Source organism: Callospermophilus lateralis, chromosome 14 (assembly GCF_048772815.1).
Source record: "Callospermophilus lateralis isolate mCalLat2 chromosome 14, mCalLat2.hap1, whole genome shotgun sequence".
Lineage (NCBI taxonomy): Eukaryota > Metazoa > Chordata > Mammalia > Rodentia > Sciuridae > Callospermophilus > Callospermophilus lateralis.
The window spans coordinates 17,536,904-17,562,079 of record NC_135318.1 but is presented as its reverse complement, the minus strand read 5'-3'; the positions used below and the strand labels follow the sequence as shown (position 1 = coordinate 17,562,079).

Here is a 25,176-nt window from a genome sequence, read left to right as displayed (position 1 = left end):
TGGTCTATAATACTTTTTTTTTTTTTTTTGTGGTATACAGGCCATGGGCACTGTACTACTGAACTACATTCCTGGTCCCCACTTTTAGCCTTTTTTTTTTTCTTCTTTTTTTCTGTATTCTTATGAGATAGGATCTTGCTGAGTTGCCTAGGCTGGCTTAGAGCTTGCAATCCTCCTGTCTCAGCCTCCCCAGTTGTTGGCATTATAGGCATGCACCATTGTGCTTGTGTGGTCTATAATATTTCTAAGACAAATGATAATAAACACCACATTTTTCTAGTGTAATCTTTCTGTTTTACTGAAAATAGTGTGCCCTGGAAGATGCCTACTGTTCTTCTGGTTAATGGTGATTATATTGCTCTGTTGACTTGAGAATGTGGCTCCGTGGTATATCCCTTGCCTAGTAATGTGTGAGACCTGGGGTTCTATCCCCAGTTTTGCAAAAAGAAAGAAAGGAAAAAAAAAAAAAAAAATATCTGTTAACAAAGCTAGTTTTAATATGATCTTTTTTCAGTGGTATTGAAATTTGAATGAATGAGTCATACCCACTTTTTTAAAAACTTGCCCTCTTTGGATGGTATTCATAGGTCAATTTGAGAAAGGGCTTAAAGGTGCATTTAGTTGCCTGAAACTGATTAAAGCTATTTGGCCTAGTTGTATCTCAGATCGTGACCTGGATTGTGTAATACTGCACTTAAATTTATTAAAATTTGAAATCCTTTACATTCTTTGCATTTTTATTTAAATATCTACTAATGAAAATGTATTGAATATTTGCTTTAAGAAGTTTAGTTTCCTTAAATATTAAAAATATTATTTTAATCTATAGATGAGAGTTTTGTTTTACCAGTAGATGGCATATGTGACACACTATTTATCTGTTTTATGCTAACTTACTCAAATCATAAATCTAAGTGTCCCCTGAGAGACAGGTCTTGGTTTCGGAAATAAGCTCAGTGATATTATAAAAATTGACTCTGAAGATTATGTCCCTAAATGAACTTTTCATACATAGCACCCTTGATAAAGGAAGTGGTATATGAAGGAGTAGATTCACCAGTACACATGCTCCTGCCAGGAATTGTGACGATACAGCGGAGTAAACAAAAATCTATATTCTTGTAGAGCTTATGTGATCAGTTCTCTTTCTTTCTTTCTTTCCCCCTTCCTCCCTCCCTCCCTCCCTCCCTCTCTCCCTTTCTTCCTTCTTTTCCTTCCCAGCCTCCTTCCCTTCCTTCCCTCCCTCCCTTCTTTCTTTTACCAAAATTCTAGTAGTCCTTACAAATAATGCATTAAGGAGGAGGAAATACCTCTTTTCTATTCCGAAGAATAAGAACGTTTTCTCTGTTGTTTGCCATGATGAAAGCATTAGAAGTAAACTTATTTCAATGGGGCTCTGACCTTTAATTTGTGTTCTATGTGTAAATAAACTGAGCTGGCTCTCGATTTGCTAGAGTTGAGCCTCTTTTTGCCCTAGAGTCCCATGGCTTAAGAAAGAGAAAGGGACCCTCTAGTGCTTTTGGTTACTTGGCTTGAGAATAGGAGAGGTTACAGTGTCAGTAGTGGATTGTCAATAGCAAAAACCCAACAGTTCCACTGTCTTTCTTTAGTTTTTAATGTGAATTAGATTAAGTTTTTTCTATTTTTAGTGGGTTGGTTCAGATGCCTGTCACCTGAACCCCTGTGTGTCAGCTTTTAACAGTAAAATAATAAATTTTCTTGTTCATCCCAATTACCCTATAACTATAAATTATAAAAGTAGGAATTAGGAGGAACCATATCACTATAAATTATAAAAGTTGAAATTAGGGGGAAAAATGAAGAGTTCTAATGATACTGTAGTTTTGAAGGGAAAATAATCTTCGAGCCAAATGATTAAATAACTTGAATTTTAGAGATGATATGAGAAACCTTTGGTAGCTATACTCATATTTATAACTAAATGTATCCATTCCTTATTAATATGTTGGTGTCTTTACAGACACAGTAGGGGTTAAAGTAAAAGGTTGAAAGCAGTATGTAAACATACTCTGCACTGCTGGAAGACTACAAGTCCTTATTAAACAGTGCAAGTAGTCCAGCTGGGTAGATTGCCTAATCAAACTACCTTTGACATACATAAAGGAAATAAAAATTTTGGGGTCCATTATCACCTAGAAGCCCCACCTTTATTCACAGACCACATTGTAGTTTATATCATCTTAAGAGTATAGTCTTTACAACTTTTATAGATCTCACTTTTATATAACTGACTGTTTGTTTTTGATATTTTGTTAATGTCACAACAACCTTGATAGCAGAGGACTTGATTTTCCTTAGGTAATTTTGTAAGTTCTTAGGTAACTTTGTAAGAAACTGATGCTGCCAGATGAACCATTTGTCTTAAAGGAAGTTAGTAGCTCCTATCCACAATCAAGTGTACTGTGGACGATTCCTTTTTCTGGAATGAGAGACAATGGAGATTTCTTTGTGGGGATATCTGTAACTATTTTATCATGCTATATTGGCTTTTGTGTTCATTTTCCTTCATGGTTTAGAAACCATCTCTTGATCTTGCTGGCAAAGCATCTACCTTTCTGGTGGAAAGCTAGGGCTGTGGCTCAAACTTCCTGGGAATCTTGGTAATGTGATCATTCCCCAAATGTATACATTATAGGATTGGCCCCTAGATGTTGAAAGTTAGGAACCACTCTAACATAGAATCTAAGGTAATGGAAAAGATTAGTGCTGAGTAAACTTAAACTCATACAGGAAGCAAAATTTTTAGTTTCCATTCTGCAGAGTTGATCTTGACTTCATACCCATTCTGCTTATAGGTTTTGAGGATTAGTCAGCATGGATGTCAAGAGCCAAGAGTTTTTGTTTGTGTGTTAGACCAGTATGGGTTTACCTTCTTTTTGGTCCTTTTTAATAAACATATGTAAACTAGATATTACATTCCAAGTTATACATATTTTTTTTCTTCCTCATAAAACAGTTCGGGTACGGAGAAAATCAAGGCGACGATCACAGTGGGGTAAAGGAATTATTAAGAAAAGAAAAGTTAATAATTTAAAAAAAGACGAAGAGGATACCAAATTTGCAGACTATGAGAACCATACAGAGGACAGAAAATTGCTAGAGAATGGAGAGTTTGAGGTAAGCACTGATTGCCATGAGGAAAATGGAGAAGAGACTGGGGACTTATCTATGACCAATGATGAATCCTCGTGTGACATCATGGACATGGACCAGGGGCAGAGGCTAAACAACGGAGCAGGCACTAAAGAGAACTTTGCATCCACAGAAGAAGAAAGTTCAAATGAATCTCTGCTCATCCACAGCAGCAGTACTCTTAATCCAGAACAGACATCTAGGAAGGAGCCTTTTCTTAAAGGCAGCTGTCTGAATGGTGAGGCCTCCACTGACAGTTTTGAAGGAATACCTGTTCTGGAATGTCAGAATGGTAAAGTTGATGTCATTCCTCTCTGTGGTAGTGGAGATAAATGTAGTTCAGAACAAAAGATTGTCCTGGAAAACCAATTAAAAGAAAAACCAGAAATTTCAAACGAAAATCATGGGGATGATCCTGAGAAACTAGAGGCACCAGAATGTAGCAATACTGAGAAATTAGAACCTGGCCCTGATGTGGAGGTTAAAGATGCAGAATTGGATAAAGAAGGTAAAGCTAATATTTTAAAACATCTTAATTCATTGCAAAATTTATCTGATTTCTAGTAGTAGTAGTTGGTGAATAATTATACTTTCATCCTCCTTTTGAGAAGAGTATGCACATGCACCTTAAGTTTTGCTGAACTTTTCAGAGGTTTTAGAATCCAAAATGCACTGTTTTTATGACTGCTCACTTTTCTGTCTCTTGGGTGATTATTATACCATCCTAAGCGATACATGACTAAAAACTGAGTAAATCCACAGGTGTTAGGAAGATGGAATTACAACAGAAGAATTACTAGAAAGAAGATGTGGCTATAGCAGTATAGTATATTAGAAAGAATCATGCAGACCTAGATTAAACCATCACTTTGATTCATCATAATCATGTGACTTGGCACTAGTTGTTGATACTCCTCAAGCCTGGTTATTCGTCTTGTAAATTAAACTTCAAAAATGGCCTTGTTACAGGCATTACAGTAAGTCTTTTATAATTATTGCCTCTTGTGGTTACTGGAACATGCTAAGGTTGGCTTATTCTAGGCAGTTGAATCTGAGAGATGTTTAGTATAAGAGACTCCATTGATTTGTAACGCCAAGTCTGGAGGAAAGACGCAGAACTTTCACAGTCAGTTTTACTTTGTTCCCAGTGAATTCGGAGCATTCTGCTTGCTCCTGATTTCTTGTGACTGTATGGATATCTACCTTGTTCAACATATTTCTTCCTGGACAGGTCCTTTCCTAATATTAGGTTATCCTGAATTTGTGTATTTTGTAAATTGGATAGAGTACACAAGGATTTGGGCCATGAGAGAACTATTTTTCCCTACCAGTTTTTTTTTTTTTTTTTTTTTTTTTTGTACCAGGGATTGAACTCAGGGGCATTCAGCCACCAGCCACATCCCCAGCCCTATTTTGTATTTTTTAAATTTAAAGACAGGGTCTCACTGAGTTGCTTAGTGCCTCACTTTTGCTGAGGATGGTTTTAAATTCACAGTCCTCTTGCCTTAGCCTCCTGAGCTGCTGGGATTACAGGCATCCGGCTTCCTACCAGTTTTTTAAGCCCTATAGTAGAATTAGGAAGTAGGAAAGTGTTATTCAAAGTCTCGCCAGTTTAAAAAAATGGGTAAAAAGAGATTTGCTGTTCTTAAATGTTCCTTGTTGAGAATTTTTATTTTTTCTCAATATTTAATAATAGAAAATAATTTTAAGAACAGTATTTATTCTGGGCTTTCTTAGAACTTAAAAAGTGTGTTAAAGTGAGATTTAAGTAATGAATGGAACAGGGTGGAAAAGAGGGATAAACTTGCGGTGTCAGGTAGAATGAGTACAGGGCGAGGAGTCCATTTTGACACTACTTCTCTAGCAATTTTAGTTAAGTTTGCTTAAATTAATGTTATGTTCAATCTGAAAGCTTTAAAGATAATGCTGTGCAAAAGTGTGACTTGGGCTGGGGAGATAGTTCAGTGGTAAAGCACCTGCCTAGAATGCATGAGGCCCTGAGTTCAATCCCCATAATCACATAAAAAATAAACAACAATAAAAAAATGATTTTTTTTAAAAAAGAGTCATTCATTTTAAAAAAAGAAAAGTGTGACCTGAAGTTTTCATTTGGAATTATCAGTACAGTATTACTTAATGCAGTGGTTCTTAATCTGAATTCTCAGACCTCTAGAATTCATGGATATAATAAAGAGGATCAGTTTAGCTTTGAAAAAACTCCTGGAATATGTTAATTGGACTATCAAGCCTTTCACTTTTTTTTTTTTTAAATACCTGGGATTGAACTCAAGGGCACTCGACCACTGAGCTACACCCCTAGCCCTATTTTGTATTTTATTTAGTGACAGGGTCTCACTGAGTTGCTTAGCATCTTGCTTTTTCTGAGGCTGGCTTTGAACTCGCGGATCATCCTGTCTCAGCCTCCTGAGCCCCTGGGATTACAGGAGTGTGCCACCGTGCCTGACAAACCTTTCACTTTAAAGGCTGCTTGAAATATAAAATTTCTCTGATATATCACCATACATGTAATGTTGTCAAAGGCAACACTTGGGTTCTTTTACTGTTTATTTATAGAGCAGGCTTTGAGGAGAAGAAGGAAGAGTTTAAAGACTTGTGAGTAAAAGGATCAATGGAGGACAGAGGAGGAAGTTTCCTCTTAATGTCCCTAACTTGAGCCAGGTCCTGTGTGAACTTCTGAAACAGCCCAGGTTTTCTTTAAGTTCCTTCCCTGTCAGTCTCCAGAGTAGTCCTACTTTGAGGGTCATAGTGTTGTTGCCTCCCTACTCCTCTAAGTGCCCGGAACTGTGAAATTAAGCTTACTTACCCCAAATTTCTATTTTTTTTTTCAGTCTGATTAGTCACAGCAACATATTAGGAGTAAAGTAATTAGGTTATACTAATTTACTACAAGGTAGGAAAGATTAGCAGCCCTGTTACACTTATAATGAGTTTATATTTTTATAAAAAATGTCATAACTCAGACCAGTCTCTAATAGAATTTTAGTCAATATAATAGAAAAAAAATTTTTTTTTAAATATCATGTAATGTTGAGGAAAATATTTTAGGTTGGGAAGCTAACGTGTAGACAAGCTGACCCCATTCAGTGTCTGCTTTTCTAGGTTGCTTTCTTCCTTTATCTAGTTTTGAAAGCTTCTACTTTTAAAGTGATAGCAACCATAAAGAGAGTTGAAGGCTGTTTATAAGTCAATACATAGAGGCAAAGATTGCTTTTCTGTTCCTTTTAATGGATATGCTTATTAGACTATATCCTAGTATGTCTTGGCTTTCATAGTTGTGTTTTAGTTCTCTTTAGTTTGGATTACGTACTCTTACAGAAAAAAAAAAGTTATCATTTAAAGAATATAATCTTCCTCATCCCAGAAAGGAGGTGTGGTGGGTAAAAGAATTTATAGATGCGTAAGACTTATTTTTCTTAACTTTACTTGCTGCATTGCATTTCCCCTCCCCCTTAATTTTAGGTGCTTCTAAAGTAAAGAAATATCGTAAATTAATTTTAGAGCAGGCAAAACCAACAAGCCTGGAACTGGTTCCAGAAGAGCCAACTGAGCCTGTGCCACCTCTTATAGTTGATCGTGAGAGATTGAAGGTAAGCTTAGCTATTCCCAGTCAGTTCTAAAGGAATGGAAGGATTTTTGATATTTGTAGGCATTGAATAAAATTATTTTTCAAAATCTTCTGATTTAACCAGGGATATAATTGCCTCAGGGCTTCTACTAAAGAAGAGTTATATGCATTTTGAGGGGTTGAAAGTATGGGAATGATCCTGGTAATAATAAGCCCTATAAAAGTGACCTTAGATGTCACTTTTATACTTTATGATGTTTATGATGTTTGCTCTTTATCTATTTGAATATAATTGTTTCTGTTTGACCAGGGAAATCAAACTACTTTTTATTCTCTTGTAATTTTTCTTAGAAATTGCTTGATTTGTTGGTAGATAAAAGCAACAACTTGACAGTTGATCAGCTTGAGAGATTATATTCTCTTCTTAGTCAGTGCATCTATCGTCATCGTAAAGATTATGACAAATCACAACTTGTAGAGGTAAGTGCTTAGTTCATCTATGTAATAAATAAATATGTGCTGTTACGTGTCCTGAAGAAAAGAGAAAAAAAGTTATTTTTCCTAAGCCTGTTATTTTTCATTAGCTCAAGAAAGTCATAAAGATTTTTAAAAGAATCATTATAGGTTATAGTTTGAATAAAGCCTTTCTGTGCTGTTTTGTCTTTGAAAAGAAGTAACTTGGGGTTCCTTGTTGGTCAAAAGACAGAAATCTATGGTTCTGGGTAGTTGAATACACAGAATGTCACAGTTCTCTGAACATGTCACTTGGGCCTGTTGGATGTTGTGTGGCTTCATAATCCTTTCCACTGCTCCCTAGGCAGTTATTGCTGATGTAAGAAGGTAGCAGGGCCAATGAAACCCATTTGCCACATCATTAATAGTTGGAAGAGAACTAAAAGTCATCTCATCTAATCAAACTAGTCCTGTAAAATAGCCACATGAATCAGTACTTATATTTTTGCTTAGAGAATTTTAGAGATGGACCATTCCTTTTTTTTTTTTTTTTTTTAAGAACCATAGGGAAGTTCTTCCCTTATAGATGAGCTTCTAGCTCTGTTCATATAATTTACATCATTAAACCACACTTTGATTTTTGAGATCATTTGAGCAACTATAATCCCCTACCTACACTGAATGGCTAAATGGTTTAGGTTCTGTTGGTTCACTTGCTTGTTATGGTCTGGCTATTAATTATTTATTGAGTAACCTAGAGTGCCAGCTACTGTGCCAGGTATTTGGGATGTAAAATATGATAAAGACAAAGTACCTGTTCCCAAGGGTAATTTCTTTTGGTAAAGATATTAAAGATTTATACTTAGAAAATATGGCTGTTTCTCATGTGTAATAAAGAGTATTAGAATTTAAATGAGAACTTTCAAAATTATAACCACATTTTTATGAGTTTCATTTTTACAAAGCTATACTATGTTGTGTAATATAATAAAATGTTTAGCAGGACTGATTTTAATTGATCATACAGAAGAACTTGTTGATCAGACAATAATTTGTTAGTATAGCCTATTAGTTCTACAGAGATGTAGAATAGAACTTCATTGGAGCTATTTAAAGAGAGAAAAGAAAACCAGATATCTTAGATGTATTTGACATTTGCCCATCCTAGTGAAATACGCATACAGAGTACAATTATTTACATTTTTATTCTAGAACTTTTGTTCAAATGGTTGTGGTTTCACTAGCTTGAATTGAATCATCATTTCGAAGTGAAATATTTCAGAATGAGATTTGGAATCTAGTTTAAGGAGAAAGGGAATTAATAGCAGAACCAGCAGTAATGGCTGCCACTCGTTCTGCCTCTCTCCATCACCACCCTTTTTTGGCTCTGGTTGGAGGAGATAGAGTAAGAACAGGGTACATTCTATTTCTTGGCATATGCTTTGCTGCACTTCATTTAATTTGCTTTGGGAGTTAATAGAATATAGGACTCGGGCTCTGAAGTGAGTCTGCTTGTCTTCAAATTCGACCCTGCCACTTATTGGCTTATTCAGATTGCCCCTCTATGCTTCACTTTCTTTATCTGTGAAATGGGGCTCATAGTATTATCTATCTTCAACCTTACATGTTATTGTAGAAATGAAGTTAAAAAATATATAAAAATATATCTTATGTGTCTACTGCATTTACGTATTTATGTGTGTGCGTGTGTGTGTCTATTTCTTAGTACAATACCTGGCATAATAAGCTTCTCATTGATTGTTATTATCACCATCTTCATTCTCATATTCATATGACTTGTACCTCTTTCTTATATTACTGCCAAGTTACTCATAGAGTGTTAACTAGCTTTATCATCCTCATTTGCCTAAATATCAAATAGGAGGTACTTGGAATTGCCTAGGGCAGATTGTCTTACAGAGTAGCTGAGGCATTGTAATCAGGAAGATGTTCCAACTTGAACTTCTCTCTCAAATTTTTTCTCTAAAAATTTAATGTGAATTTAATCCATAATGAGGAGTACCTTTGTCTTTCCCTTAATAGATAACAAGCATTTCTTTCTCTTACAGGAGATGGAAAGAACAGTTCATATGTTTGAGACATTCCTATGAACTTTTCAAGATGAGTGGTTGATCCTCTCTAATCTGCTCCTGACAGAGCAGTCTTCTGAGCCATTCACTTTCAAATTGCACCAATTATGTGCAGAGCCTTGGTGTAAAGTGCTCTCTCACTCATTCTCTCTCTCTGTTGAATTTGGTGCTATTGTCTCAGGTACCTGAAACCAACCAGCCTACAAGAACCAAACAGAACTTCAGAAACTTGTTGTATTTTCCACAAATAAAAAAATACAACCCCACAGCTTGGAGATTTTGGTGCTACAGAAACTGCTTTTGCTTCTGCTCCTCCTTTTTGTGCACTGTCTTCTGGAGATTCTCTTAGGGAGCAGACCAGCAGCAGGAGGAAGCTGGGTGGGCAGTTCTAACTGTGTTGGATTGTTTAAACAGTGGGCAACCTGTTTTTTGGGTTTCACTTTTTTTTTCCCCTTTTTTCCTTTTTATCTCTTATCATATTTTCCCCTCTCTGGGTAATGGACTGAAGCCTGTTTTAAAGTTGGCTATGATATATTCTGGTGGGAAACTGAAGAAACCAGATGGAATTAGATTAGGCTCTTTAGAACTGCCTTTAATGTGCCTTTTTATTCATTTGAGAAAGATAAGGCTAAATGGATGAGCTCGTTTGTAGCAAATAAATTAAAATATTTTCTTTGGTTACAACCTTGACAATAAGTTTCAATACTCTGCATCATTAAGAGACAACTAATGTTTTGGTATTAATGCCTGTCTTGTTCTCAAAGCTCAATCAAGACACTGAGTAAACCACATAATATACTAAAAAATGGTAAGTTTTCCTGTATGGTCTGTTTCTGTGTAAGAAACATGTGATAAAACAATGATAAATAATGCACAGTCCATAACAAAAACTCACACACTTCTCCTTATTGCTGACAGTGATGACCAGAGAATGGATAGTAGCCATTCTTCTGTCAGAGGCAATTTAATAGTTCTTCGAGTTTCCAGAGAAAAATGATTTTCATGTGTAATAAATTGTTATTGTTTTGTTTTAAAGCCAGGACTTGCCAAATGAACAGAAAAGAGGAATTTGTCAGAGGCTCCATAAAATTCATTTTCTGTATAATTACAAGTGAGCTCTGGTATGGTCCTTGAATAACAGTATTAATGTTTGAATCCCTTCTCATAAGCTTACCTTCACAACTCTTCATTTTGGTTGGAATCTATTTTGGATCTTGTTGAGTGATTTCTGTGAATTTTACTTACCTGAAATTAATTATGGGTTACTAGTTTTACAAAAACTTTCTATAAATTTGGAGACACAGTCTAGGCAGTTGCAAAGAGGCAAAGGGAGTGCAGTAACATTTTTTTATTAGACAATTTTTTTAAAAAATGTAGAAAATTTTGCGGACAAGTTGGCTTGCTATCTTCATTATAGCTGTTAGCTGCAGGTGTGTCTTTCCAATATATGCAACACATGTAGTTTGAGTTTTAATTAGGGCACATGGTCATGGACTACTGCAGAGATACTGAGCTACCTCAGCTTTTTGTGTTTTAGTTACCAACAGTGTTTACAGAGTCCTGTAATCACTTTGCCACCGTTTACATGCTGAAGCTAAGGTACTTGTCTCCTTGTCTCTGGCTGTCTGTAGTGTGCAGAAAGCACGCTTTGACCTAGGCTACTGCAGTAATCCCAAGTACTTCTTTGCATTTACCTTTACATTTACTGCCTTCTAGTTCTATTTTCATTTTTTTTCTAAAATGCCACTTATTTTCTTTATGCCTAGTCTATGAAGTTTTCATAATATTCAGTTAATCATATAATTCAAGATGATACCCATGTAGACACACTGTATTTTTAAGGTGGGCAAGTGCGATTAACGATGAACCATTTTAAAGGGGAGGTTATTTGAAACCTCTAATTTGATTATTGGGAGGATTTTCATGCTTTCTTTAGTATTTATTACCATCATACCAGTTCAAACTATTTTACTGTCTAATACATTAGCATTTTGTATTTTGATGGAAATTGTTACAGAATTTAAAGATTTGATGAAATAAGATGTAGCAGATTTTTTGTAGCAAGTTTCTGGTAAAAGGGTTTTTTGCAAGTCTCAGGTTCTTGCTGCACTTTTTTTTTTTTTTTTTTTTTTTTTTTTTACTATTTATTCCAGTTACTCTAATTCAGAAGCATTCTGTTCAAGTAACAGCAGCACTTGTGAAAGGAAAAAGAAACAACGCACACGTTCTTAGTAGATTACTAAATTTATACAAGTTAATTAAGATTTTAGCCATCAGTGAGTTTGACAAGGGAAATTTATTTATGTCTGGCATTAAAATGCTTCCAAAAGATCAAGATTTTGTTTTTGTTTATCCTTCATGTAGATGGAGAAATCAGAGGCAACCTCAGTATAGGAACTGCCACTTTGAACAGTTTAGGTCTTAAAGAGAAAGCCAATTTCATGCCAGGGGGAGAAAAATGAACTGAAATTGTACCAACTCTTTGGACTCCTTTTCCCCCTAAGAAAGAAACACACTACACCAGTTTCACTTATTTTACAAATACCTGGTGGTTCTATAGTTTAAAGCAGCTTGTGAAATTATCCAAGTGGACTCAATTTTGTTTACCTTTCTGTAAGTTCTTAATTTTTGCTGTATAGCATTGGCAAAAAATATGTACAAATTGACCTCTGTTCTTATTTCCTATTGTGAGCATTATAAATGATAAGCTCCAGTGTAAAATCTTGCTCTCAGATCAGTAAAATACGTATCAAAGCCCAGCCCAGCAGTAGTTCATGCTCAGCTGTAGGGACTCTGGGAGCATTTTGAAGATGATAGAACCACATTAGGGTTGAAACTGATGGCTGTGGAGTTAATTGTGTTTTTGAGCTTGAATCTTACCTGTGATTGAGGTTTTTTTTAATGTCCTTTTATGACTTGATTTTTCTCATATGCCAATGTATTTGTAGGTTTACTGGATTTTACTTTTAGGGAGTGGGGTGGTCATTTCTTCCCTTTTCTGATTAAGTTGATTCAGCTATGGTGCTATTCAGTAGGTGTCTTCAGTGTCAGGTCCCGTAGCTGAATGCCATTGTTATTATAATTATTATTTGTAATCATATTGTAAGCTTGAATTTGGGCTTGTACTTGCATCTTTTGTATTTTGTACATTTGGTTACTTAGATTTGGGAGTCCTATTTGGTTTCAGTCATGTATGTCTACTTTGTAGATTAAGTAGACTTCATCAACTATGGTCTATTTTGGGTTTGTAGTTTAATTTAGAATTGTGTTAAATTGATGTTTTACATTTGACTTCATTTTACCTTAGTTTGAAGTAAATTATTTAATTTTTGAATTCTGGAATTTGAACATTTACTGTAATTTGTAATATAACTGCTGTGAAATACTTGAATAAAGATGATAAGAAAAACACAGTTTTCTTTAGCTTAATTATGATGACCGTTGGCTGCAAATCCTGTGCTGCTTTTCTGTTGGTGTCATCTATTTTACAATTAGAGGATATAAATGTGTATTAAGTGCCTCGGAAAATCTTGTTATATGTTTCTTTTTGATTCTGAGTACACCTGAGGATTTTTTTTTTTTTTTTTAAGCTGAAAGCTTTTTCTGTTGAGAAAATGTGGTTTTAATTTAGTTGAAGATTGTCTAAACTAGACATCAAATTGAATGGAATCAAATGGATGACTTTTGAAATTTGTTTTTCTATCTGAATATTTAGATAAAGACCTGATAATTGCAGTTGAAGCTCAATCAAGATTTTAGAACTTTGGAGATGAAGTTAAGTTTTATTTATCCAGATTTAGTTCCCAAAGGATTCAAAACTACAGTAAAATCAGAGGTTAGTCTTAAAATATCTATTTCATGTTATCCCTATGCCCTAGCACCTGCAAAGTTATCTATTGAGTATTTTTTAATAATCTAAATTCCTTCTCTTCCCTCTACATTCATATGTTATATCCCAGGTACTGTGCCAGGCGTGTGGGGCACACAGAGGATACCTTCCGTTTCTAACTAGCTTCTATTCTGCTAATGCAAAGTTGAATAAAAGTTGAATATTATTCTTTTAAGAACCAATCCTGAAATTTTGTAGTTTGGTTGGTCATTGTAATAGAAGTCTCAGTGGGAGTGCCTTAGTGTGTTGTATTATTTTTACAAATGATTTTGAAGTTTTTGAATAATTACGTGTACTTTTTGTTCTGTCTTATTTTTGCCTTCTTAATTTTCTTTCCACTAGTCGCTCATGTTATAAACTCAGAGGGAATTAGGTATTCTTTGAAAGATTTTGCACTGGTGGTCCTCTCCTCCCCTTTTAGTAGCACAGTTACCTTCAGAGTGTTTGGAGGTGTTGGAGTCAGACTTTCTTCTTTTTTTGACTTAATGCTAATCATTAGTGCCTACTATTTTCCTGATTGTACCTCTTCTTCCAAAAACAAATAGTTGGTCTTTGTAGGGGCACTTTGGAGGGGGTTAATATGATAAAATCAAAAGACCACACACCAGAGGTTTCAGGACATTGATTTTCTTATTGGAATTCTGGCCATCTAGAACTTTTTCATGTTAGAATTTTGATTGACAAAAACAGCATAGCTTTTGGGAAAGAAATCCTACACTAGGCACTTCTTTCCTCCTCATTTCTGATGAGCATCAAACTGTTCAAGGTGAAGGAAGGCTGGATTGGAGGAAAAAAAGGTGGGTAAGACAGAAAATAAAAGCTCAATGTTTTTCTTAATGTAATATCTTTTCTGAGTTAGACAAAAAGTTATCTAAGCTTTGCCCCTACTACTCAATTGCTGGTGACATGGAAGTTATTTCTGACTGTTCAATTCAGTTTTCCATTACAATGCTTTTAATATCATACAGATCCTGGATTAATTGCTAAGGAGTTACTAAGTATTGTTTTTAAAGGGCTAGAATTTTATGGGTTCTAAAGGTTTGGGGAGGTAGAGATCAAAAGGTCAGTTTGGAAAGCTGAGTAGACTAGTTTAGAATCAAGGGTAAATAAAAGGAAGGAGTGTGGTGCAAGATAAAACTGTGTAGATAGTGTGGAGTTTTGTCATGGAGGATAAATGTAAAGATATTCGTACTTTATAATGTGACAAGCCTTAAATGTTTTTGAACAGCATCATGATGTGATGAAAATCAAATTAAAACTTATTCATTTGGCAGTAATAAGTGGAAAATAGCTACCTCCTTTTAACAAAATATATTATATCTGCCTTGTGTCAAGTCTGTGCTAAGCACTAAAAATATAAAGATAAGTAAAATAGTCTCTGCCCTTGGAAATAACTGTTCAGTAGAAGAAGACATTAAGAAAAATTAAAAATAGGTTGGGTAAGTGCAATGATAACAATGTAGTTGAGGTGCTGTGGGGTATAGAGGGAGAGAATTTAACTTACCCTGGCCTTTATGAAGGTTTTTTCTTTTCCTTTTTTAAGTACTGGCATTTGAACCCAGGAGCACTCTACCTCTGTGCTACATTTCCAACTCCCCCCTCCCCCCTTTGAGTGAGAGTTTGGTCTTGCTAAGTTGCCCAGGCAGCCCTCAAACTTGCAGTCCTTCTGTTTTAGCCTCCCCTAGTCATTGGGGGTTACAGGCATGCACCACTTTGCCCAGCTATGAAGTTTTTTCCCTGAGGGTTATATATCATAACAGCATCTTGAAAAATGAAGGAATCTAATAAAAAGTTGCGAAAGAACATTCCAGGCAGAGGAAGCAGTATAACAATATATACAAACATCAAACATGTTAAGTTCAGGCAACTCTGGGCAGTTCTACTTTGCTTTAAAATAAAGTAGAAAAGAAAGTAGCTTTAGAAGTCAACAAGGACTTCTTAATCCCTTTTTATATTCCAGATGAGAGATGCTGCAGGCCCCAACTAGGGTGGTTATAGTAGAGATGATGAGAAAGAAATAATTTCTAAGAAATTTATAGGTAAAATCAGTAAGCCCAATGATTGGATGTTGGCGATAAGGATAGAAAAGAGACCTAGAATGGCAGTTGGGTTTCTGCCATGGTGGTCAGGTAGATAATAGTACATTACTTGAGAATGAATAGGAGGGAGGAACAAATCTGGAGTGAATGCAGTATTGGGCATTTTGACATCCAAGTCCAGCTGGTATTTAGGTAAATACTATCTAAAGCTTAGAAGAGTTCAGAGCTGGAAGACTTAGGTTAGCTGCCTGTAGGTGCTTATTCAAACTTTGAGTACGAATCAGATCACTTGGACAGTACTTTCAAAGTAGAATGAAAATGACAAATAGAAGGACAGCAGCGTCTAAGCTGCAGGTACAGGGTATTTTAGAATTGATGATAATCATATCATCTCAAAAGCAGGACAGTTAAAAGAATAGTGTCACAGAACTCAAGGTGGAGAGAATTGGGGTTAAAAACAACAGTATCAAATGCTCCAGTGGAGGCAGTAAAATGTCTATTAAAATGTTGCCCATACGTATAGCAGTTTGGTGATCTGTGATGCTTTAAGGCAAAAGGGAAGGAGTACACAAGTAGAGAGGGACATAGAGTTGAGGAAAGGATTTAGATGAAACTGGAAAACCTGAGCATATGTATATACTGAAGGTATGGAGGTGATGGTGGAGGTGGCAGGATAACAATAACAGCTAATCTTTATTGAAAATGCACTAGATTCCAGGCTCTTTCCAAAGGGATTTATGTATATTAATGAAAAAGCTGTGACTTAGGTACTCTTATTTTCCTCCTTTAATGAGGAGAGTTAATCACAGACAGATTGTTACTTGTTGAGGATCAGACAACAAGTTAAATAGTATAACCAGAATTTGAGCCCTGGCTTTCTGAAATAAGAGCCAGTTATTTGCCATTTTCCTATAGTGCCTCAATAGGAAGGTGGAGATAAAGATGGAAAAGAGAAGTGATGATTAGTGGGCCAGGAGTCCTGAAGAGACTAGAGGGGGTGTTGGTCTCAAATAAGAGTAAAGATATTTTATTCTAGAAGATTAGAAACTGGGGGAATAGAGGTGTTAAGTTTGGGGATAGGGTTTGCTATTGTTAATTTCAAAATTTTCCATCTAATATGTATTTATTGAACATTTTAATTGTAAAACATAACAAATGGAAAACTGCTTCAAACAAAAGGTATAGATTTGTATGGATTCATCTTTTATAAGATGCACACACTTTATTAGGTAGCCCAGAAGCTCTCCTATGCTCCATTCTGATTAAAACCTCCATTTTTTCCTCAAATGCAACCAGTCCACATTTGTGATAATGACGTCTTTGCTTTTCTAAATTATTTTTATCACTTGTGTGAATTTCTAAACATTACATTTCTGATTTTCCTGTTTTTTTTCCTCCTCCTCCTTTGATTTTAAATCTCTTAGTCTACAGCTTCCTCAGTCTCACATTTTTCCTTGCCATTAATTTGTTGAAGAAACCTATTGAATTTCCCATAGTCTGGATTTTGCTGTTCTGATCCCTATGGTGAGGTTAACATGTTCATTTGTCTATTTATTTCTCATCAATTGGTACTTGGATGTGCTGTACTGTGCATTATGGTAGCAACTAGCTACATATAGCTATTGAACACTTGAAATGTGTCTAGTTCAAGTTAAGATGTGTTGTGAGTATAAAATTCATAATAATTTGTAAGATTTATTACAGAAAACTATGTACTATTTAATACTTTTTATATTGATTGTTGAAATCTTATTTTGGATATATTTGGTTTAAATTTATTAATTGTTTCACACCTAGTTTGTTTTATTATTTATAATGTGGTTACAAAAAAATTTAAAAGTATGTATGGCATGCATTATATTTTTGTTGGTCAGCACTGATCTAGTGCCTTAATCGGATTCTGGTTTTACTTGATTTTATTATTGCTTTTCACAAGACTGCCATAGCATTAGTATTCTATGAACATGAGTTTCAACAGTCTAAATACTGACTTCAAATGACACTGGGATTAATCCGCTTTTCATTTTCCTGCATTTACCCTGAAGATGTTACTTTTTGAAATAAAATTGAGTTAGATAGTTTTAGTTATTGTTTGTGTTCAGTTTTAGGTTTCAGTCCACCCTCATTTTTTGCAGTATGTAAAACATTAACATAGGCAGAGAAGTTAGACCAAGTGTCAGTGCCCTCTTACTTCCACTGTGTAGGTAACTAGTCTCATTAGTTTTTCTTTGTCTAGTTTTTCTTTTGCTAAAGTAAACAAAAATATGTATATTTTTCCCCTCTTTTTACTTATATCAAAGGGAGCTATTATAGACAATTTTTTTGCACACTTTAAATTATGAGACTTTTAAAAATAGTTTAGATTTTCAGAAAAATTGAATATACAGTGTTCTCTTTTATCTCTTCCTCCACTTCCCCATTATCAACATCTTACATTATTAATGTGATACATTTATTATAATCAATGAACAAATATTGATATATCATTATTAACTAAAGTTTTCATTAGGGAATCAGTCTTTGTATTACATATTCTATGGGCTTTGATAAATATATAGTACCATGTGTCTCACTGCAGGATCATTTAATAGTTTCATTGCCCTAAGAATCCTTTGTGCTCCCCCCTATGCATTCCTTCTTTCCTCTCATTAGTAATCACTGATGTTCTGTGGTGTTTCTGTGGTGTTTTGTTTTTATTTTGCACTACTGGGGATTGAGCCCAGGAGCATTCTACCACAGAGCTACATTCCCCAGCCCCCCCTTTTTTTTTAAAGAGAGAATTTTAATATTTATTTTTTAGTTTTCGGGGGACACAGCATCTTTGTATGTGTGGTTGAGGATTGAACCCGGGCCGCACGCATGCCAGGCGAGCATGCTACCACTTGAGTCACATCCCCAGCCCAGCCCTTTTAATTTTTTAAAATTTTGAGACAGAGTCTCACTGTATTGCCAAGCTGGCCTGGAACTTGTGATCCTCCTCCATTAGCCTCCAGAGTAGCTGGGATTATTGGCATTTGCCCATATACCACTGACATTTTTATTGTCTTCATGGTTTTCCTTTTCCAGAATGTCATATACATAGAACAATACAAATATGTGGTCTTTTCAGATTTGCTTCTTTCACTTAGCAATATACACTTAGGTTACTTGATAGCTCATTTCTTTGTAGCACAGAATACTATCTCATTGCGTGGATATGCCATTCACTTATTGAATCACATCTTGGTTGCTTCCAAGGTTTGGCAGTTGTGAATAAAGATGTGAATATTCATGTACAGGTTTTGTGTGGGCATGTTTTCAGCTTATTGGGTAAATACCAAGTACTGTGACTCCTGGATTACATGGAAAAAGGTATGTTCAGATTTCTAAGAAGCTGCCAGACTGTCTTCCAGAGTGTACCATTTTGCATTCCCACCAGCAGTGATTGAGAGTTCCTGTTTCACATTCTTACCAGCATTTGGTGGTGTCTGTGTTTTGGGTTTTTTGTCCTTCTACTAGGTGTGTAGTAGTGTCTCATTGTTGTTTTAATTTTAATTCCATATTGAATTACAAATTGAACATCTTTTTCTTAAAAATTATATATTTTAATTGTTGATGGACCTTTATTTTATTCACTTATTTATATGTGGTGCTGAGAATTGAACCCAGTGCCTCACACATGGTAGGCAAGCGCTCTACCACTGAGTGCAATAACCACACAACCCCAGCCCACAAATTGAACATCTTTCCACATGTGAATTTGCTCTCTGCGGATGGTGCAGTATCTCTTTAGACCTTTTGCCCAGACCTTTTTGAGTTGTTTGGTTTTCATTGTTGTATTTTAAGAGTTCTTTGTATGTTTTGGATACCACTTTTTTTTTTTTTAAAGATATGTGTTTGCAATTATTTTCTCACAGTCAGTGGCTTGTTTTTCCATTCTCTTAACAGTCTTCATCATTTTACTTTTAATTTATCTTTATTATATTATATAACCATTCTTCCTTTTTTTTTTTTTTTGGTACATTGTAGTTGTACATAATGGGTGTGTTGTTATATACGCTAACATGCACACAGTATATCAATATAATTTGGCCAGTATCATTCCCCATTATTTCCCCCTTTCCCTCCTCTCTTCTCTCCCCCTTAAACTTATAATTTATATAAACTATAATTTAGAGTTATAGATGGAATGCTTTTTATTTTTTTAAATCTAACAGTCTTTTAAAATTGGTGCGTTTTGGTTAGTTACATTTAATATATGTATTTTTAATTGTGCTTAATTTTGTAGCACATAATTTGGCATTCTAACTGCTTTCAGTGGCATTAACTGCACTCACATCGTTGTGCTACCACCCATTTCCAGAGCTCTTTTCATGTTGTAAAACTGAAGCTCTGTACTCATTAAACAATAACTCCTCACTCTTTGCTTCCCCATTCCCTGGGGAATCCACCTTTCTATTTTATAGAAAGGGGAGGTGCCAGGAATTGAACTCAGACTCAACCACTGAGCCACCAACCCAGCCCTATTTTGTATTTAATTTAGAGACAAGTTGCTTAGCGCATGGATAAATTGTTGAGGCTGGCTTTGAACTTGAGATCCTCCTGCCTCAGCCTCTTGAGCCGCTGGGATTATAGGTGTGCGCCACCGTGCCTGGCTCCACCATTCTACTTTCTATCTCTATGAATTTCATGACTCTTAGAGCCTCATATAAGTGGAATCTACAATATTTGTCTTTGTGTCTGACTTATTTCACTCAGCCTAACGTCCTTAATAATGTTCATCTATGTAGTAGCACCTGTCCGAAAAATATTCTGTTTATCCGTTCATCTTTCAGTTGATATTTGGGTTGCTTCTACCTTTTGGCTCTTGCAAATATACTATAAATATCTCTTTGAGTTTCTGAGTTTTTGTCTGTGTGAGTGTATGTGTGTGTGTGTTGTGTGTATGTATGAGTGTCACATATATCTTTAATGCATATATGCCAAAGTGGAATTGCTGAATCATGTGGTAGTTCCAAATTTACTTTTTAAATGTTTTCTTTAGCAGCTACACTGTTTTATATTCTCATTTACTGTGTACAAGTTTCTAATTTCTCTACAACCTCAATGACACTTATTATTTTATGGTGTTTTTGTGGGGGCTTGGGGGTAGTTAGAAGCCATCCTAATGAGTGGGATTACCTTTAATGTAATTAATTATATATTTGGATTTAACTCTACCATTTTATTATCTATTCATCTCCTCTTTTTAAAATTATGATAATGATGGGTGGGGGGAGGGTAGAGGAAGAGGAGCTGGGGTTAGAACCCAGGGCTTCAGGCATGCTAGGCAAGTACTTTACCATTGAACTAAACCCCAAGCCCCTCTTCTGTTTTTTCTTTCAGATTAAATACCTCTTGACTTTTGACTGTATCTCTGTGCACTGCTTGTAGGGTTTTCTCTGGTACTTACACATACTTTTCACAATCTGCTGAAAATTAATATTTTTCCACCTTATGTAAAAATATATAAGTCTTCTAGCCATATATCATAGTTGCCATATGAGTTATATTTATATACATTGAAAGTCCCATAAGATAATGTTATTATTTTTTCTTTCAACAATCACAAATATTTTTAAAAACTTAAAGGGTAAACAATAATTTATTATATTTACACAGACATTTATTGTTTCTGTTGCTCTTCCTTCATTACTGAAGTTCTAGGTTTCATTTTTTTGCATCTGAAGAATTTCCTTTAGCATTTCTTTGAAGAAGATCTAGTAATGACAAATTCTTATTTTTCCTTCATCAGAGAATATCTTTATTGTACCTTTATTTTGGAAGGATATGTTTACTAGACATAGGATCTGGGTTGACAGTTCTTTTCTTTTAGCACTTTAAAATGTTATTTTATGGCCTCTTAGCCTCTATAGTTTCTGATGAGAGATTCATAATGTCAATCAATTTGAGCTCAAAGACTGTAAAATAACTTTACTTGGAGTCTTGAGAATTGCAGTTCAGAATACACAGACTCATGGTTCTGAATGAATGTTCCAAAGAGAGCCCTTTTTTGCAGGCCTTTTAAAAGGAAGAAGTATAAGATAAAGGAAATTCCAGGCAGCTTGTACAAGCTGTTTAAAAGGAAGATGATTGGAGCAGAAGTTAACCTAACTCCAGGCTGTACATCACTAGACATATATGATGGATTGCCAAACCTATCTCTAGGTGACAATTACAGCTGTAACATTCATTAAAGGAGGATGGTGGTTTTTGCAGACTTGGTCCAGTTCAGAAGTTCACATTCCTGAGTTCAGTTTAAGAGTCCATATTTCTGGGCAGCAGCTTGAGACATGCGTAAGTCCTGGTCCCTCAATAGCATTCTTAGTCCATTTTGAATTACTCTTTGTTACTTTTTGACATGATTTTCTTCTTATAGTTTCACAGGAGTCATTTGAATTATGTAATGTGTTGATTTTCTCTGACTGCTTTAAGACAGTATTTTTTTTTTCCTTTTCAGCAAAAAAATCAGTCTTGGGTTTCTTTGAGATTATTCCTTATAGGATTTACTGATCCTTGTATCTGCAAATTTGTGAATTCTATGGAGTTTGGGAAGTTTTCAGTCATAATTTCTTCAAATTCTCTATTTGCATCAATTCCTTTCTCCTCTTCTGTTGGGATTTCAGTTAAATGAATGTTAGACCTCACTCTCTCTCTCTCTTTTTTTTTTGGTAGTTGTAAACAGAATGTCTTTATTTGTTTATTTATTTATTTTTTATGTGGTGCTAAGGAGCGAACTCAGTGCCTCACACATGCTAGGCAAGAGCTCTGCCACTGAGCCACAACCCCAATCCAAATGTTAGACCTTTTAATATTGTCCTGCAAATCCCTGATATTTTTAAAATTTTTTTCTTCAACCAAGACTGGAAATGTCTTCATTGTTTTCTACTTTAAAAACTTCCTGCTTTTTTCCCTCTTTTGTTTATCATAAATTATTTTTATTTTTATCAAAGTTAATGATAGAATATTTTTTCTTTCTATCATTAAGTTTGAAATTTTTCTTTTAAATTTGATTATTTCAGGATCTGATCAAGTTCATGGTTTGTGTTTATGGATTGCTTTTTTTAAAATTTTTATTTTTTAGGTGTAGATGGACACAACACAATGCCTTTATTTTTATGTGGTGCTGAGGATCAAATCCTGGTCCCGCCCGTGCTAGGCGAGTGCTCTCTACCGCTGAGCCACAATCCCAGCCCAGATTGTTTTTTCTCTTGAGAATTTAATGTATTCCTGGTTCTTTGTAATTTTGTTCAAGTAATTTTGGATGAGGCTCTGGGCATTCTTAACATTTATGAGATTTTGGGCTTGGTTACAGTCTTGGGGAGAATGCTGATCTTTTTTGTTTTAGCAGACAATCAAACTGGGTAGGTTCAGACCAAAAGCCCTGGCCTACTTTCTGTTGGTTCAAAGTTTTGTAGTGCCTTTCTGTTGTATTCCTGTGGTAGTCTGAATAATTAGATGACTCCCCAATTAGATGTCCATGACCTATTCCCCAGAACCTGGGAGTAATGTTACCTTACATGGTAAAAGGAACATTGTAGACCTAATTAATGTAAAGACACCTAGAACCGTAAGATAATAAATATACTGTTGTAAGCGACTAAGTTTGTGCTAACTATTTACAGCACCCGGAGGAAATTAATACAGGTGGTCCCCATGTGTACCATGAGGGGCCAATCAAAGGACCTGGGGATGGTCCACATCACAGTTCAGATTCAAAGCCTTTGCCCTCTTGGTCCTAGTCAGTTCTTCACAAGTGCAGCTCAGGATTTCATATAGTAATTTAAAGGACCTCTTTTTCCAGCTTCCTGCTCTCTGGGATCTCTTCCCTGCTCTCAAGCTCCTTGAGCTTCTTTCCTGGTGGTCAGACTGGAAAGAGCCAAGAACTTTCAGGGTTACATTTGATCCCTGCCACTGCTGCCCTGACGAGGCACGGTCATTCCTGGGGTTTCTCTTCTGGCGTTCTGGCTCCCTTGAGAGTAAGCTGGGAGGTGCACGGGCTAAAGGGGCAAATGCAGGAAAGTCCCCTCCATGTGCGTCATCCTACCCAATGTACAGGGTTTCAATTGATCAGTATGGCTTCCCTCCAGGGTTTTTAGCTGTAGTCAGTGGGAAAGATGAACTAGAGTGTGCTTACTGTACTTCAACCAGGACCGGAAATATCTTCATTCTTTGTTACTTTAAAAACTTCTTGCTTTTTTCCCTCTTTTGTTTATCATAAATTATTAACTTTTTTTTTTTTACTGAACTGTATGTTATTTCTAGTTTATATTTCTTAAATAATTCCTAATTTATTTTACTACTTTGTGAGGTTTTCTAATCCTTATAGTTATATTGTTCTGTACTGTGGCTATGCTGTTCTGGATTATATTAGTCTTTTATTTCTCAGTATAATAGATCCTTTTTTGTGTCGAGATATTATAGTTTTTATGTATTTTGTAGGCACGTATTTCTGGAGTGCCTTTATTATTCATATGAATAACCTTCTTTTAAAGTTTTTTCTTGAAATACATTTATATGGCATTTTCCTTCAATGCTTTAGTTGCTCGTTTTTATATGAAATATCTTGAACTTTTAGAAGGAAGTCTGGTTTTATGGCTCAAGGGCTCTCTCTTCTGTTGCTTGTGGGAAGTGTCTTAAGTATCTTAATGTGTGGCTGCTCACTTCTGCAATCTCCTGCCTTTCTTCCCTCCCCTACTTTGTCTGGACTTCATTTTCCTTTGTCACTTTCATTCCTGTGTTACTCAATTTAGATTCTCCACCATGTAATTTTCTTAGTCTGGGGTTGTGTCCTGGATAGGGCCTTGGCCTGATTAGTTCTGAAGAGCGGGCAGGCTCAGTATCTACAACGTAACCCTTGCCTTCATTCCCCTGGGGTCGGGCTGTGTAGAGCCCCTGAGCATTCCTGTGAGTACCTGGGGGTCTCAGCCCCATTCTGTTCACTTTCCTCTGCTTCCTTCCTCACACAGGTAATAACTTTGTACAAAATATGTTACTGAAATAAAGTTTATTTGGGGTGGGGAATCTCAAATTATGTCACATAGTTAAAGGAAGCATCAGTTAAACTGTCAGCTCTGTAGTTTATCATACTTTAAATTTTAACAGATTATATATAAAATGGAGCAAAGAAAGAAGTAACTGCCCATACTGTAAAAAATCAGTTTCAGATCTTTGGAATGTTTCTTTACATTTATTTCCACGTTGTTTGAACTTAAATATTTCATCCACAGAAACAAAAAAGGAAAAGATCATCACAAAGCCTTTTCCACCCACATTATCAAGATTTTATGGCTAAAATTGGATGAAACTTTGTCTATTAACACAAATGTTAAACTAAACACAAGTATTAATTAGAATGTTTTTATGTTTTTAATGTGATTCTTTAATGAAATATTAAAATTAATGTGAAAAACTTGAAGTTTTAAATATAGGTAGGACAAGTGATTATTATTTCTTAAGGCCATCTTAAGAAGATTATCCTGCCATTCAAAATCAATATAGTACAAAATGTCTAAGAGTCTTTTCCAGAAACTGTTAGGTCACACTTTTCCAACTATTATTGCATATGTGGGTTGAATGTTTTAGCTTATATGTAGAATAGTTCTTACATTCATTTTTTTGTCCAATTTTTAAAAACTATTATAATGTGAGTAAGACTAAAATTTTGGGGGATTCAATTCCTGAGAAACATTTATGCTGTATTCAGAAAAATATTTTGTTAACTTCATAGAATACTGATTTTGCTGGGCACAGTGGTGTATGCTGTAATCTCAGTAACTTGGGGGCTGAGTCAGGAGGATCCCAAGTTCAAAGCCAGCCTCAGCTACTTAGTGAGGTCCTAAGCAACTTAGACCTTGTCTCAGAAAATGAAAAGGGTAGCCTGGCACAGTGGCTCACGCACGCCTTTAATCCCAGTGGCTCAGGAGGTGGAGGCAGAGGGATTGTAAG

The 25,176-nt window shown here is 35.4% G+C and overlaps 1 protein-coding gene across 7 annotated transcripts in view; it reads left to right on the top strand.

The window, feature by feature from the left end:
- Window positions 1–13,033, top strand: part of Atad2b (ATPase family AAA domain containing 2B) — a 145,385-nt gene extending 132,352 nt beyond the window's left edge. For 5 of the 7 annotated variants that reach the window (XM_076832954.2, XM_076832953.2, XM_076832951.2 and 2 more), the window contains 4 exons: window positions 2,978–3,661; window positions 6,634–6,761; window positions 7,091–7,219; window positions 9,262–12,544. In XM_076832954.2, coding sequence (XP_076689069.1) covers window positions 2,978–3,661; window positions 6,634–6,761; window positions 7,091–7,219; window positions 9,262–9,303 — 983 coding nt within the window. In that variant the 3' untranslated portion in view covers window positions 9,304–12,544. Of the gene's footprint in view, window positions 1–2,977; window positions 3,662–6,633; window positions 6,762–7,090; window positions 7,220–9,261; window positions 12,545–12,997 lie in introns of those variants that run through there. The other 2 variants (XR_013088595.2, XM_076832952.2) reach the window with 2 other exon arrangements.
- The last annotated feature ends 12,143 nt before the right edge of the window (window positions 13,034–25,176 follow it).